Raw genomic sequence first — 15,490 nt, 5'->3', positions numbered from 1 at the left:
GATGGGTCAAGTCCTTCTCCCACGACATTGCTCTGACCTTATCCTCTGCTTCCAAATTTTACTTTTAAGGACCTTTGTCATTATACTAGTATCCTGGTCCTGGATAATTTTGCCTAACACAGAATTCAGATACCTTTTGTGGAACACACTGTCCACTTTTTATAATCAAGGACACTTAGAAACAGGATTTATCAGGATATTACTTTGTGGAAATTTTGCTAGAATGGATCTATTATTTTAAGTGAAGTTCACTTATGGTTCAAATTCTGAATGGATATTCTTACTATACTGAACTTATTTGTATTACTATTTGAAAATTCAGGTTTACTTTGGCAAGAGACTTTTTTTTGCATATCTCCATAGTTTCTGGGAAAGGGTGACCAAATGAAAAGTCTCTTTGGCTTTCAGATCCATAAAAGATTAAACAAAGGAACTCCCAAGGAGAATATTTCAAATGAACTCAAAGTACCAGCTGGTCTGCTCGATATTTAAGGGGAGGGAAAAAGTATTTTATTAGGATGGAGATAAAAGAGCTAGTGTTTCTTTCCCTTCTAGATAGTCTAATTCCATTGGGTTGGGTTTAGAGAAGATACAATAGCCAACTTCAATAGGATACAGTTGCTCTGAAAAGGTGTTACTTCAAATGGTCTCTCTAAAGTCAATAATGAAAGTTTCTTAGAGGAACTGGAGACATTTTTAAGTTGGAACTTGCTGTCAAAAATGTTGTAGGATTCCCCCTCAATGGGTACGCAGTCTGGCTGATAATTTCAAAGGGTCTTTGTGGCCTTGAAACTTCTGTTCAATGATAGCTTTGTTTACATTAGAAAAGAATGAAATATTTTAAATAATCAAAATTCTAATCTTAAAATTCTAGTTGATAGTATTGTTTGAATAAGAGTTAGTTACCTTTCCTCAGAATACATTTTTAAAAGACATAAAGGGAAAACAAACGAACAGAAAAAGCATCAACTCTTGGCTATGTTCAAAAGTAAATTTTTGTAGTTTAATTACATTAAAATCCATAGAAGTTTAGTATGAGTCCAAATCTTGAGGGCTAAGTAAGTCATTTAAATTGCTAACCGTTTTGTTTCCACTTTCAGCGATGCATTTGATTTTGAGATTGGTGTTGTCATAGTCAGAATCAGCCAAGGGTTTGACATCTCCCAGGTTCTTCAGGTGCAAGGTACGTACTTTCTTTATTCAACAAGCAGATATTCGTTGAGCACCTCCTTCCCGCCTGGCATCGTTCTAGGTGCGAGGGGATAGTGCAGAGCCCAGCACAGACAAAACCTGCTAACAACAGAGCTCTTGTCAGGACAGCGTTCTTGCCCTGACACGAGCTGTGTACCCTTTCCCTGTGCTTTTCTCATTGTTAACATAAGCGGTGTTTGTCTGGCTCATCAGAAATATAGAATAATTCAGGGCAGTTATCAGTCTTCTCATCACAAAACCACAAACCTAGTATCACTAAAAATAAGTACTTTTGGTGAAGTAAACTGCCAAATTAATTTTTGCAAGATGTTTCAAAAAATGAAGACTAATTATTTCCTTGGAAACCCATGTATTTTGTTTAAGAGTCTATGATCTGGTTTGTAGCTCATATGTAAATGAGCCTGAATGTATCATGCTGTGAATCACTAATCTAAGTCAGGGACAGAAACACTAATTCAGATTAGTGATTCTGCTTTTTCCCTGTAGAGGATTCCAGAAACTCCTTGTTAAATCTTAGAGTATAAACATACCCTCTTGTGTGTAAAGTGAAGGACACATCTAAAGAGTCAGTAAAACACTAGGATAGGGCCCTGACCCTTGACTCACTCTTTAGCTGAACTTCACAATGGAGTCCACTGACAAGATGACACTACAACAGGAGGATACTTGGGGGTAACCTCTTGTGTGCCAGGTATGGTGTATACTGCAGCGCTGGGCAGACTAAGACTACTAAGAGTCTGTATCGACAAGGATTCATAGCCTTGTAAGGGAAATGGGTGCACTGTTAGTGTGATAATAGGTATATTAATAGGGTACTATGGAAAAGGGAAAAGGGGCACTTAACTCCAGGAAGCCTTCCTGGCCAAGTAGGAGCTAACTTGGCAATGGTTGGAGAGAGAACAACGAGAATTTGAACAACAGCATTCTTGGCAAAGAGAAGAGCATTAGCAAAGGTATGGGACTATGGAGGAATGAGGAATATGGACAACTGAAAGCACATTCATATTACTGAAGCAGATCATAGTGAAATATAAGGCTGGTGATAAAAGATCCTGATTTCAAAAGGCTCATTTGCCATATTAAAAAGCATGGGCCATATTCTATGGACAATGAGGAACCGCTGAAGAGATTTGAAGGGAGGGAATAATATGGTGAAATTTGAGTCTTAGATCTCCTACTCTTTCAGTTACATGGAGGGTGGACTTGAAGAGGACTAGACCAGAGACAGAAATATAAATCAAAAAGATTTTCATAATCAAAGTCAGAGCAGGTGACAGCCTGGACTAGAGCAGCCTCTCTCAGGGGATGGAGAGAAAAGGACAGTGTACTTCGGAGGTACAAAAAGCAGACTTTTGGGTTTGATAGGAGGTGTGGGAGTGAGAGAGGGACAAGTGGAAAAAGATTCCTTGATTCCTTGGCTGGCAATGAATGGTGGTACTATTAGTGGAAATGGGAACCACACGAGGAAGAGTAGTAGGTGTAATGAAGAGATGTCCTACGGGAAATCCTACTGGAAATGTCCAATAGGCAGTTAGATAGTCCCAGGCTGAAAGAACAAATCTGAAATGGAGATGTTGATTTAGATGTTTTGGGTCAAATTATATACCCCCAGAATTTGTATGTTGTAAGTCCTAACCTCAGAATGTGGCTATATTTGGAGACAGCGTCTTTAATCAAATAGGTAAGGTAAAATGAGGTCCCTGGTTGGGTCCTAATCCCATGTGAATGGAGTCCTCATGAAAAGAGATTAGGACACTGACAAGCACACAGGAAAGATCACATGAAGTCAAAAGGAAAAGATGGCCATCTGCAAACCAAAGAGAGAGGCCGCAGAATGAACCAACCCTGCCAACACCTTGACCTTGGTGTTATTTTCTAGAACTGTGAGAAAATAAATTTCAGTTGTGTTCTGCCCATATATATATGGTATATATCATGGCAGCTCTACCAAACGAACACAAGGAACATCAGAATTAAGATGAAAATTGAAACTGTGACACCGGAAAATACAATGCAAAAAGTGTGTAAGAGTTGAGAGCCCCAAGGCACAAGACAAAGGTCCCAAAGGAAGACCAAGGAAGGAGTGGCCAGAGACAAAAAGGCACCAGGAGTCTGTGTTGTCATGGAAGTCATGGGAGCAGAGTGCTCAAATGTGAACCATCAGCATAAATACCAGTAAACTGCAAAGGAAATATAATTGACATGGCACAGACAATCTTAGAACAATGTCTGTAGAGCAGTGTTGACAGGATCCAGAGTGCAGTGGGTTAGGGAGAGAATGCGAGATGATGAAGCAGAGAATGTGGATATGGCCCACTTTAGGAGCCGAGGAGAAGAATAAGGTTGAGGAGGTCTATATAGACCTTAGAATAGGAGAAGTGTTTGTTTCTAGGTGAAAAAAGAAATGGGTTCTAGAGAGTAGGAAAGAGATGGCCATGGAATAAGATCCTGGAGGAGCAGGAAGAATCAAAGGAAGGGCATGGATGGAAGAGTTGGCGTGACACAGAAGAAAACTGCTTCATCTTCTAAAATTGGAGTAAAAGAAGTGAGGATTGATGAAGAGTTATGTGGATTTGCAGGAGTGGTAAACTGAGGAAGATCATTCACAATATTCTCAATTCTCTCCGTGAAGCTGGAGTAATTTTGCTAGTTGTCTGCTTTTTCTCTAGTGACATTTGATCTCTGGGGTTGAGAGGATCGGGGTTTGCTGGGTAGGGTCACAGAAAGGAAAAGCCTGCAAGAGATTTGAGAGTGCAAGTGGCTGATGGGTTCAGAGTCTTTTTTTTTTTTTTTTGGCCATTTCACCTCTGTCTTATCCTAATAGAAGGGACCATGAGTGAATCAGGTGAATTTTATGATGTAACAATTCTTTTTTTGCAAGGGAGCAGGAGAAAGAAGAAGAAATTAGAAATCAAGCATTTTTATAAGATGGAGAATCACTATCTGATATGTATACTCTATAATTCTGCATGAAGAACTTTAAAACTCAGAGTAGAATCCATTCTATGTAAAATTGTTGTGTTAAGGTTATCTTTCATGCCTTCAGCCTTTTCTTTTTCATGGACCTTTTACATCCTCAGGTCAGATATACTAATTCTATGTGGTAGTCATGATTAATTCATATTCCTTCCTAATAGAATGTAATGCATTAATAGCAATAATAGCTACACTTCCGAGCACTTACTATGTGCCATGTGTTATGCTTCATGTTCACACGTATTACAACAGTTATCACCTCAACTCCCCTATCAGGCAAATACAATCATTGTCCCCATTTTACAGCTAATAAAACTGAGGCTTAACTAAATTCACAGCACCAGTAATTGGTAGAACTAAGATTCAAACCTGTGTCTATTTGAAGCCTCTATTCTACCTTTTAAAAGAGAACTAGAGGACAATGACTTACGTAACGAGAAGCAGTGGTGAAATCTGAGAGATAGGAATGGAACAAAGCCGTTTCTATCTGTTCCTTAAAAAACCCAGCGTAGGGGCTGTTTGACTATGGTAAGATAAACATGACGCTGCGGACAATCACAAGAACCTAATACTAAGAGACCTGGTTTATTAACTTCTACATTTTAATTTAATTTTCCTGCCTTTTGAGTTGTCCTGTTTTTCCATCTAAAAATAAGAATGCAAACTATAATTTGTATTAAATTACACATTTGCTTTGTATGTTGATCTCTTCAGGCTAAAAGATGTGATGCGGCTCCCACCCCTCACTGCTCCATCTGCCAAAATGCCCTGTCAATTTAGTTCTATAAAGCAATATAGCCAGCAAATTCTGTATATTTCTGAAAGAATCCTGGCAGTGAACTGCATCCCCTTTTAATTTCCCAAGGGCATTATCTGATTTATATCAACTTTGATGTTTGAAATATTTTTGCTTCTTAGGAAGTAAAAATGCAGTAGGATGCTAATAAAATAATTATAAGTACCAATTATCTAGAGTAAACCAAAACAACATTACACAAATACATAAACCTGCAGAAAAACAGCGGCATAATGATAGAAATTAACTTCACCCCACATTTCTATGCATTGTTTTGAAGTTTATGTAATTTATGCCACAGCCTTCATATTAGATTTGAATTGGAAGAAATAAGCTTTCATTTCATTGTATTATACTGTAATACAGGGCTTAATAAGAGCCTGATAAATCTTAAGTATTGCATTACAATATGTTAATGATTATCATCATAGCTTTTCCAACACCGACACCACGGTGTCATCACAGATTATAATTTAAAGGAAATATTAGCAATTCAGAGTGCTCATATAGTGTAGTTAATAAAGCAGTGAATAGAAATCAACTTTATAGGTAATTTACCAGCTAATGACAATTATTTCTATACTGTGTCACAGGCTTATGTGAGGAGAATAATTTTTTATGTAAATAAGATTGATGTTCATAGCATTATAACTGGTATACTGCAGCAAACTCATCCAATACTGATGGCTGATAGTTTCTCTTAAGAAGTTAATTTATTGCCTGACAACACACAAAAAAATGCAATATTTCATATTGCTCACTTCCCAGGGGTATTTAGCAAGTTGCCAACTACAACATAGAGTCCAAATTGTACTGGTAGGAAATAAGGTGATGAGACGTGATTCGCAATATATTGCGGTCAAGTGTTCCGTGGAAGTACTGCACGATTTATGACCATCTTGGAGCGCGAGGATTCTGCTGTGTCTGATGGAGTGGCTTAGCAAAATAAAGACAGATGGCAGTGTAGTAAATAATCACTTGATTGGAAGGCGACCACGGCAGGATTGCTTCCTGCCTTCAATTCAGCTAAACTTCACCTCGGGTACGGCACACTGATTCATGTGAGCATTTACAGCTTTGAGTTGATTGACCAAGAAAGAATCATAATTTAATAATTAATAAAGAAAAAGGATGCTGTGAAGTCAGAGGGTACGCAACTCCTCAGTGGGTTTCCCTGCTCGCTCTTTTGTTGTCAGGTAATTGACTACTCTCTATCCTGAAGATTCAGACTGAATTTCAATTGTAGAATCCTGCCTATTTCTAAAAGACATGTTAAAAGAGGGGGAAAAAAAAAAGACTGGAAATAGACCATTCGAGGCAATCTTGACAACTAAATTGAATTTCAAAATAGTCACTGCAGTTGGTTACTATATAATCAATTTATAAAGCACTTGAAAATAAACCAACTACTGTTCAAGTGGTTTTGGCATTTGCATGAGGTTACAGCTCAGGCTCCACTCTTTGTTCTTCCTGTGAGAACTGTTTGGGGGTATGTAGGAAGCCTTGGTCAGAAACTCTCGCTCAACGGATAGATCCTGAAAGTCTATGCTTTTCTCTCCCATCATTAGAACCCCAGGGATGCTCTTAATCTTGGCATGAGAGAAATGCAGGCTCTTACTCTCTCTCCCGAGCAGTATGGCTTGTAAATATGATATAATATGAAACTATCTAGTACGCAAGATTCCTAGTCGTACCAGTGCCCAGGGGGTGGCCAGTTCCAGGGTAGGGAGCCCTTTCCTCATCTCTCATCCTTAGGGTTAATCCCACATGCCCTGCCTCTGTCATGTGGAGCCTGATCTGTACTGTTAGCTGCTCTCAGCCCCTCTTCTTGTAACTCTGTACAAGGCATGAACTCTCCTCCTTTCAAACGTTGTCTTTTATACCAACACCCTCCATGCATACACGCTATACACACCCCACCCCTGACAGCCCTTCACTTGTTTTTGTCCCTTTATAGAGATGACTTTGTCAAATGTATTCCACCACATGAAACAGAATTGACCTGTTCTTTTATTTCAGCAAAATATTCTTGAGTGATTGCGGTGATGGGCACTAGTGAGGCATGAACACATCTAAGAATGTTTGAGCAGGAGTCTGGGAAGCCTAAGCACAGGCTTTGGAATCAGATAGGTCTGGATTCAAATTCAGTTACTCTAATGGGAATAACTGTAATACCTACCTCACAGGTTTGTTGTTTTGGATTAAAGGATATGATGGCTGCACAGTGTTTGGCATTGTACTTCACACAAAGTAAACTCTCAATAAGTGGTGGAAATGAAATCTGACATAAGCTACCCTCCAGGAGTTTACAAATTAGTGGGGTTACAATAGACATGTATCTTAAAACTCTATTCCATGCCACATAGTTTAGTCAGTGGAATAAAGTTTGAAGAAGAATATTATTAAAATATGAAATGTTATAGAAATTTCTTGCCTGAGAAATTTGAGGATGGTTTTTTTTTCAAAAACATGCAGACTGGGTATTGCTTCATCAGGGAGATATTGGAAGTCAGAGTAGATTACTGATGAAGGACAGTAGAGGGATGAACACTAGAATTGGAAACAGAAGACGGGGGTCACCAGCTGTGCAACCTCGATCAAATCACTTGAACTCTCTAAACCCAAGTTTCCATCACAGTAAAATGGGGGAGGGGGGAATGGGGAGAATGTTACTAGCTCTGCTTTCATCCTAGTACTCATGCTGGGATGAAATCAGGCACTATTGGAAAGAGCACTGTGAATCCTGAGTATCACAATGTCATGGTTGTGGTGGTGGTCATGGTAGCGGTGATGAAACGAGTAATTTTCAGGCAGCCTTATTGCAATCATCACATCTATCCACTCCTATTCCCTTGCCTTATCTCTCCGGTGATTAAAGGCACACTTTTACAAGTCAGCTAGCCAGTACTCCAGTTGAAAGAAATGTTTTGACAAAGTCTACTCGTGATTTCGCATGCAAACAGACGCAAGCGGTGGGCCACATAGATAATGCAGGAGAAAAGATAATCAAAACGTCACTTCTACTTAGCACTGAAAAGAGAAAAGGAGGGACTGCACAGAAGGAGGCCTTAGATCACCTACAAAGTGCATAATTAAGAATTAACTTTAATAAGAGTTTGCAAAATCACTTTGAGTGACCACTGTGTGGATCTGAAAGTCCAAGATGTCCAAGCAGGCAGACTTTAGCCTTTAGAATGGATTCTGTCAACCTCTGTCTCTGTTGTCTTTGAGGAAACTGCTGAATCTGACTCGCTCACACAAAGTCTGGTTTTGTCTCGCAGGCCTGGGATTTTGCAGTTTGCTCTGTCCAGGATGGGCTTTGCACATACTTTCCGAGCACATTATTGGAGCAGCTCCCGGTTCACTTAGCCAGCCGAACCCTTTACAAAGGAGAATTTATTTTTCCCTTCCTTTGTCCAAATTAGAGGACAAAAAAACATGGCAACTAGTGGCTAATCACAGGGTATGCTGGAGCCTGCCAAGAAAAGAAAAGGAAAAGAATCCTCTCTCCAGTGCAAACTTTGCAGTTGCCCCTAGAGGAGCTCAGCAAATACTTGCCTTCCAGATGACTGCAAAGAATAGGTTACCCTACAGCCGACCCCTTGCCATACCCCACAGAGTGGGCGACAGTTGGGGGCCCATCACCCAGGACAGTGAAGCTGCTGCTCTGGGGCAGCCTGCCATATGTACCTGTATCCTTAGGGTCTTCTATTTAAAATGGCAATTTGGAGGAGACCAGAGTTTTGGGGAATTAGCTTGGCATTACACCATGTACCTGAGTGTTTAGGTTCATCTAAGGATAAAGAGTTGGAGGTTAATAAAACAACTCTGAAATAATAGCAAGAAGCCAACAGCAGAAGGTCTTCACATTGCATAGCATGCAGAATTTGGAGTCAAGCAGACTCCTTTGCGGAGAAGACAATGGCACCCCACTCCAGTACTCTTGCCTGGAAAATCCCAGGGATGGAGGAGCCTGGTAGGCTGCAGTCCATGGGGTCGCTACAAGTTGGACACGACTGAGCGACTTCACTTTCACTTTTCACTTTCATGCATTGGAGAAGGAAATGGCAACCCACTCCAGTGTTCTTGCCTAGAGAATCCCAGGGATGGGGGAGCCTGGTGGGCTGCCATCTACGGGGTCGCACAGAGTAAGACGTGACTGAAGCAACTTAGCAGCAGCAGCAGACTCCTTTGCACTGGAACCCTGTGATTTGCTGGGTGACATCAGACAAATTACCTAAACTTTCTGAGCCTCAGTTTCTGCACCTACAAAATGAGGATAATAATAGTAGCTATCTCAGAGTTGTTTGGGAATGAATAATATGCAGCATAGACCCTGGCACCCGAAGAAAGTACAATAATAATTAACTTCTAAAATAACTCCCAGGCTTCTCAAAGTCCTTGATATGCTTTGCATGCCTAAGCCCATTTCTAGAAGTTGCATAAATCCACTGCCTATAGAAATGTACTCATTGCTTTGTTCTCTGAGGAGCAACAAAGCACCATGCAGGGCTTGTTGCTTATTCTTTTTGCAAAGCTAGGGAGTGGGAAAGGCGAGGGGTTATGATTTTCCATTTCACAGATAGGAAATCAGAGGCGTAGGAAAAGTAAGTGACTTGCCCAATGTCACATGAAGCCAGCAGCAGAGCTGTAATTGGTTAGGACCCCAGTGCAACACAGCGTGTGTTCACCTTTCGAAAGTCAGGCGTAAGCAACTCTTGTCTAAGCTTTAATGCCATTCATCTTATTTCTTAGATTTTCTATAGCTGCTGATCTTGAGAACCTTTGAAGCTTTGGGGAAATCACATGGATGATTTGACCTTAAATCTCATGCCACTGGCAAAAGATTAATCGCAGGGACCTGGAAAGGGGCCAGACAATTCTGTGTAGCTGAATAACAGCACCGTCTAGGGATGTGACTGTCCTGACAGATTTAGTTAGTACATAATTGATAAATCTAGAGTTTGTATAGCTTCACTTCCCAGAAAGAAAAGGCAATGGGCTCCAAGGGTTGACATTTACAGAAGCCCTTCTAGTGTTTTGTAACACTGAATCTAGGTTTTCTACTCTTCCTCCAAACCTAGCTCATTTTCTAAGGTTCTGTTCTCAGCAGGCAAGAAGATGAAGGGATCTGACAAGACTCTCACCTTACCACTGTAAGCAAGAATGTCCATCAGTCTTTAACACAGTCATATGACTGCCCTGATCCATGCGGGTTGAGGCCAGCAAGGGATGCAGTGCATTACCTAGCAGCTAAGAACTTTCTGTCACCATCAGAATCCAAGAAAGATAAAAGGCATCCAGACCCAACATCAAAGCTTAGAGAACGGGTCTAAATCCTGGACAGGACATTTTATACAGCTTGACTCTTATTGCAGACTCAAGTGTCATGAGGCCCTTTTTAGTAATGTGGACTTTGACAGGCGCACAGAAATGTCAGCTTTTATTTCTTTTGCTTTGGTCACTCACTCTAGAAAGTATTTTACTTATTGGAAAGACTTGGTGGTGGTAAATATTTTTCACTGTAAGTTTATTATCAGATCTGGTTCTCTTTCTTTAATTCTTATTCTCTAGTTTCATGTTTCAATTCAGGAGGCACTGTTGTGTGTCTGATATACACCCAGCATACTTCTGTAATTTTGTTACTCCTAGTTGTAAAATATCTGGTAGCTCAGATCAGTAAATCAGTAGCTTTCAGTGTACAAGATCTTACATACAGTGGATCTGGTATCTTGTTTTGCCAGTAGTAAATAAAGATGGCATTAAATAATCCTCCTCCTTTGCCCTCACAAATAAAAAACTGTGTCCTCATGTATTATAACTTAACAGAGCCAGTTTTCTGAGCTAGTTGTTACTTTCTGAATACAATTTATTGATACGTGTTACTTCTAAAAAACCATTCAGAAAAATCATATTATGCATAAATAATCATTTAATTGCATAGTCACACCATTTTCAATATTGAAATCATTAGTAAGACCGTTTCTGGAAACTTTGTTGTCCTGAGTTAAGTAAGTGATTTTTGTCTTCTTTCATCAGAGGAATTAGAGAAATTAGAACAGGAGCGGCTGGCTTTGGAAGCCACCATCAAAGACAATGAAAGTGAAGAAGGAAATGGAGGCATCCGAGGCTTGTTTAAAAAAGCTGGCAAGCTGAACATTACTAAGCCAACTCCTAAGAAAGGTAAGTGCTTTTAAGATTTACAAGAAAAGTTACAAAATGAGCCAAAATGAATCTTCAGGGGTCAGTAGTCAATATCTAAGATACTGGAGGCATTGTGTGTAGGTAAGGACTAAAAGACATTTCCTTAGAGAAGACAGTATGGCTAAAAGGTAGAAGCTATTGTCACTTATTAACAACATTCACCCCTTTGTAACATCTTACCGTAAAAACTCTCTGTTTTAAAATAATATTTAGTTTCTAAGATATATAGTGGGTAAGCAGATTGAATGCCATAAGAAGCAAAAAAAAAAAAAGTTCTAAGTTAAGATGTAAAGGGGATAGAAGTTCATGACCTAATACCGAAACTGGTTTATCTATACACACACACACCTTGCAGACATTTCAGGAGACTGAAAGTCGACTGGTACAGGCAAGAAAGGGATCCAGGTAGAATTCTAATTTCAAAACCATCTTTATCACAAGCCAGAATGCTGGACTTGGAACTTCATAGACACTAATTACCTGCAGATTTTGGCTAGATGGTACACTTATCTCTGAATGTTCAGTGTACATCCCAGGAATGGAGGACCACAGAATGAGATCTTGTTATAAGTTTTATAAATAGGTGATTCAAATGACTGATTTTTTTTTTGAAAATTGCTCTCTTTGCAGAAACAGTTTTTTCATGAGGTCCATAGCGACCTCTGCTGGTAGAAAATTAGAATGTTAAGGTTCATTTCTTTCACGCACAAATAGTCCTGTAGTTCATGAAGTCCTTCACTGGTGTAAAGCCCAGGAAATATTACTTCTTTGGCAAGGTCTCCAAGTCAAGTAGCAAGATCCAAATTGAGACTTAGCAGGCTTCTGGTCTAGGTTGATAGGACCCAATCTTTCAAAGAGGCCATCTCTTTACTCTGAAAGAGGTTTGGTTCAGTTTTCTTATTTTCCTACTATGACCCAAGGACCAAATTTAACCTGTAATACAACATTTTTGTATATCTACATAGCATTATGAGAAAACCAAACATTTCTCCCCTTCAAATACTTAGAGGTACCCTTGGGTGCCAGAAATATTTGATTGCCTAGGGGAGAACCTACTAGGTATTACCTTCCTTAAAATGACATTTTCTAGAAAAATGATGTGTTTGAATCTTAAGTTGGAGGTACATCAAGTCTTTCCAGGTATAAATATTAGAATGAGACCCTCCGGATGCTAACTACTATCATCTTTCCTTTTCAATTGTTTGATGTAGTCATGAGAAGAATTAACTACCCATTGAATCTGCTCTGTGCAACAGTACAACCTGAGAAGCAATGGAAAATGTAGAAGTCATAGCCCATACTCTTCTCTAGCTGTTGGGGAGGAGAGAAGTAATAAGGTCCTTATTAGTGAAAGTGGAACTTATTTATTTTGGAACCCCGTTTCTGCATGACAATACTTTTAGCAAAAACATACATCTCTGAAAGTCAACACGTCTCATTGTTCAGAAAAGCAAAATTATGTTTTGTTTCAATGCCTAAATTTTCAAGCACAGCTCTGATAGTAGGCCCCTTTACTGCTCTGGGCTTTTGTCAGTTGAGGACTCTTTGGAGTTCTAGATCAGGACCAGCTCGGCCTCCAGGCACTCATACAGGAGTCCTCTGGATGCTCTGATCTGCTTGTAAGTAGGGGCAGAGTTTGGTCCACTTGGTAAAGATATTTACTTCCTCCTTTAGCAGTCCTGAGATAGAAACAATATGAGATAATTGCTTCAGAACTGACCAGCTCCACCTTGGAAACAGCAAAAGACAGAACAAAGCATCCTGAGACCCTCTTAGATCAGAGAGGAAGCTCTAACGAGGCTGTCAGCTCTGCTCTAAGCACGATGCTGACACTACCGCTTTGAAATAGAGCAATGAAGTCACAACTTTCAAAGATGTGGAAATGAGAAATAATACATAGGGTGTAGCAAAGAAACACCTACTGGCGAATAGGAATGAGGGTTCTGGTAAACACTGCCCTACTTCCCTGGTACACTTTCACTGTGTCCATGTTAGGGTGGAAATAGCATTAAAATATTTTTAAGTACTTTATGTACACCCTTAACTGTAACTCAAGAAGAGGTAATTTTAATCCATATTTCCTGGCTTTTTCATCTCATTCACAGAGATTCAAATAGCTCAAGTGGCTTTACCTTAGACTCACAAGATACCAGGAAAAGAAAGCAGAAGAGTAAGCCAGGTCCATGTTAGGACCAAAGGGTCATGGAGAAGTTGAGATGCTCAAGGTCCCTAGCAACCTTTATAATCCAGACATTTCTGGAATTCGTACCAAAATTGTGCTCAAATGAACATATTGTCTAGCGAAGGAATACTTCTGATTCTTTGGTTATCTCTAGAAAACCAATAACTACATGTTCTATTAATACTTTTAAGTACATCTGATATTGTAACCTGAGTTATATATGAAATTTAGGAAAATGAGGATATTTGGGGTTTTGTATCAGATAATTTAGCATTGCTACATGTCTAAATAATAATTCAGCACTGAGACAGATTACTAAGGATCTGAAAAAATTCACTACTCTATAATAAAAACTGTAATCGTAAGATCAATATCAAATTTCTCTGAACTATGGAAGGTGATCTAAATTACTGTGGGATTTGACCTTTATCTTTTCTTTTATGGAGAATAGGGCTCACTATTTTCCCATAAGTATAAAAAACACAAAGTCATGATCCTTCTTCTATTTTCCTGAATAGATTTATTGGCAAGTTATTTTGTTTCTTTCCTCAAAAGACAAATGGATGTACTACTTTCTCTTTCGTTACAGATAGCAGCATTAACACAATCCAGTCAATGCACGTTGGGGAGTTCAACCAGAAACTGGTGGAGGCCAGCACCCAATTTAAAAAGAAGCAGGGAAAAGGCACAATTGATGTTTGGTGGTTGTTTGATGATGGAGGTAAAAAATTCCAGAATATACACTAGAGAGCAGAATTTCTTGTTGATAAATTTAACAAACTGCATGGGAAGGTATATGAAAACGGTATCAGTTAAAGAATAACATTTCTGTGTTCTCTAAAGATTTAAATTATTTAGGAGCTATGAGTGTGGGAATGAATACAGATATAAAGCTATTCATTTCCTTTCAATTGGATATGCTCATCCTTTCTGTCATAATTTTTTCAGGGTTAATACTCCTTATCCCCTATATCTTGACTCTCAGAAAAAAATGGAAAGACTGTAAATTAAGAATCTATGTTGGAGGGAAGATCAATCGCATTGAAGAAGAAAAAATTGCGTAAGTAATTTATCACTTGTGTTGAAGCGTTTTTGATGTTTGTTGCTTGAATGCTTTAATTTTAAAAAAACTTTAAGTGTCTTTGAGGCACAATAAATTTAAAGACAAAAAGTCACCACGCTAGGCCTTAGGCTTGCTTGGCTTCTGTCAATAAATTATCTGCGTAATTTTTCTAATCATTGTCTTCAAGTCCTTCTATCCCCTTCCACAAATGCTTTCAACAAGCATTTGGCATGAAAGCCCTTCTCAAGTCTTCAGTGAGAGCATCATTATCTTGTATAATGTTTATTTTCTTCTGACTAGTAAATGCATCCAAGAAAGGAAGAGCCTGAAGGCATCTGTGTCCAAATTCTGTCCAGTTTCTTCTGGGAGAGTCAAACCTGTTAATTCGAGGCAGTCCCTCTAGCCTCGCACACTTAGAAGAGAACAGAGATGGCACCCTGTGCAAGCCCCAGCTCTGCCACTGACAAGACGCAGGGCTTTGCAACAGTTACTGTACCTGTCTGGGTCCTCCCCAAGTTTCTCACTTGTAGTTTGAAAGTGTTTAAATGGGTGACTGTTGGTAACTCTTCTGATTAAAATAAATAAATAAGCCAAGTCCCATGGTGCTAAGTCTGTTCCTTTCTTATTTATTTAGTCATGGAGAGTTGATCTCTAGTTGTGAGAGCAACAAGCATGCCAAGAGTGTGGTGCATCCAAAGATCTCTGGAGGAAATCCAGAGAATGACTTTTGGCAGCCCGTAGTCCCTCATGGCATGCCTAAGTCCTAGCCCTTCCTGGAATGGCTACTTCCAGAAATCACAAAATAATGACTGGCTCTTCAGTTCAGTTCAGTTCAGTCGCTCAGTCGTGTCCGACTCTGCGACCCCATGGGCTAGGCTTCCCTGTCCAACACCAACTCCCAAAGCTTGCTCAAACTCATGCCCATCAAGTGAGTGATGCCATCCAACCATCTCATCCTCTGCCGTCCCCTTCTCCTCCTGCCTTTAATCTGTCCCGGCATCAGGGTCTTTTCCAATGAGTCAGCTCTTCACATCAGGTGCCCAAAGTATTGGGGTTT

General features: G+C 39.6%; 1 protein-coding gene across 5 annotated transcripts in view; it reads left to right on the top strand.

Moving 5' to 3' along the window:
- The window catches only part of SLC12A1 (solute carrier family 12 member 1), an 88,041-nt gene that overhangs the window by 60,781 nt on the left and 11,770 nt on the right, over window positions 1-15,490 (top strand). For all 5 annotated transcript variants that reach the window (XM_027554077.1, XM_027554078.1, XM_027554079.1 and 2 more), the window contains 4 exons: window positions 1,101-1,183; window positions 11,024-11,167; window positions 13,960-14,091; window positions 14,319-14,430. In XM_027554077.1, coding sequence (XP_027409878.1) covers window positions 1,101-1,183; window positions 11,024-11,167; window positions 13,960-14,091; window positions 14,319-14,430 — 471 coding nt within the window. The remainder of the gene's footprint in view (window positions 1-1,100; window positions 1,184-11,023; window positions 11,168-13,959; window positions 14,092-14,318; window positions 14,431-15,490) is intronic.

Source organism: Bos indicus x Bos taurus, chromosome 10, assembly GCF_003369695.1.
Source record: "Bos indicus x Bos taurus breed Angus x Brahman F1 hybrid chromosome 10, Bos_hybrid_MaternalHap_v2.0, whole genome shotgun sequence".
NCBI classification, from domain to species: domain Eukaryota; kingdom Metazoa; phylum Chordata; class Mammalia; order Artiodactyla; family Bovidae; genus Bos; species Bos indicus x Bos taurus.
Note: the sequence above shows the minus strand (reverse complement) of the source record. Positions and strands in the feature narration are given on the sequence as shown.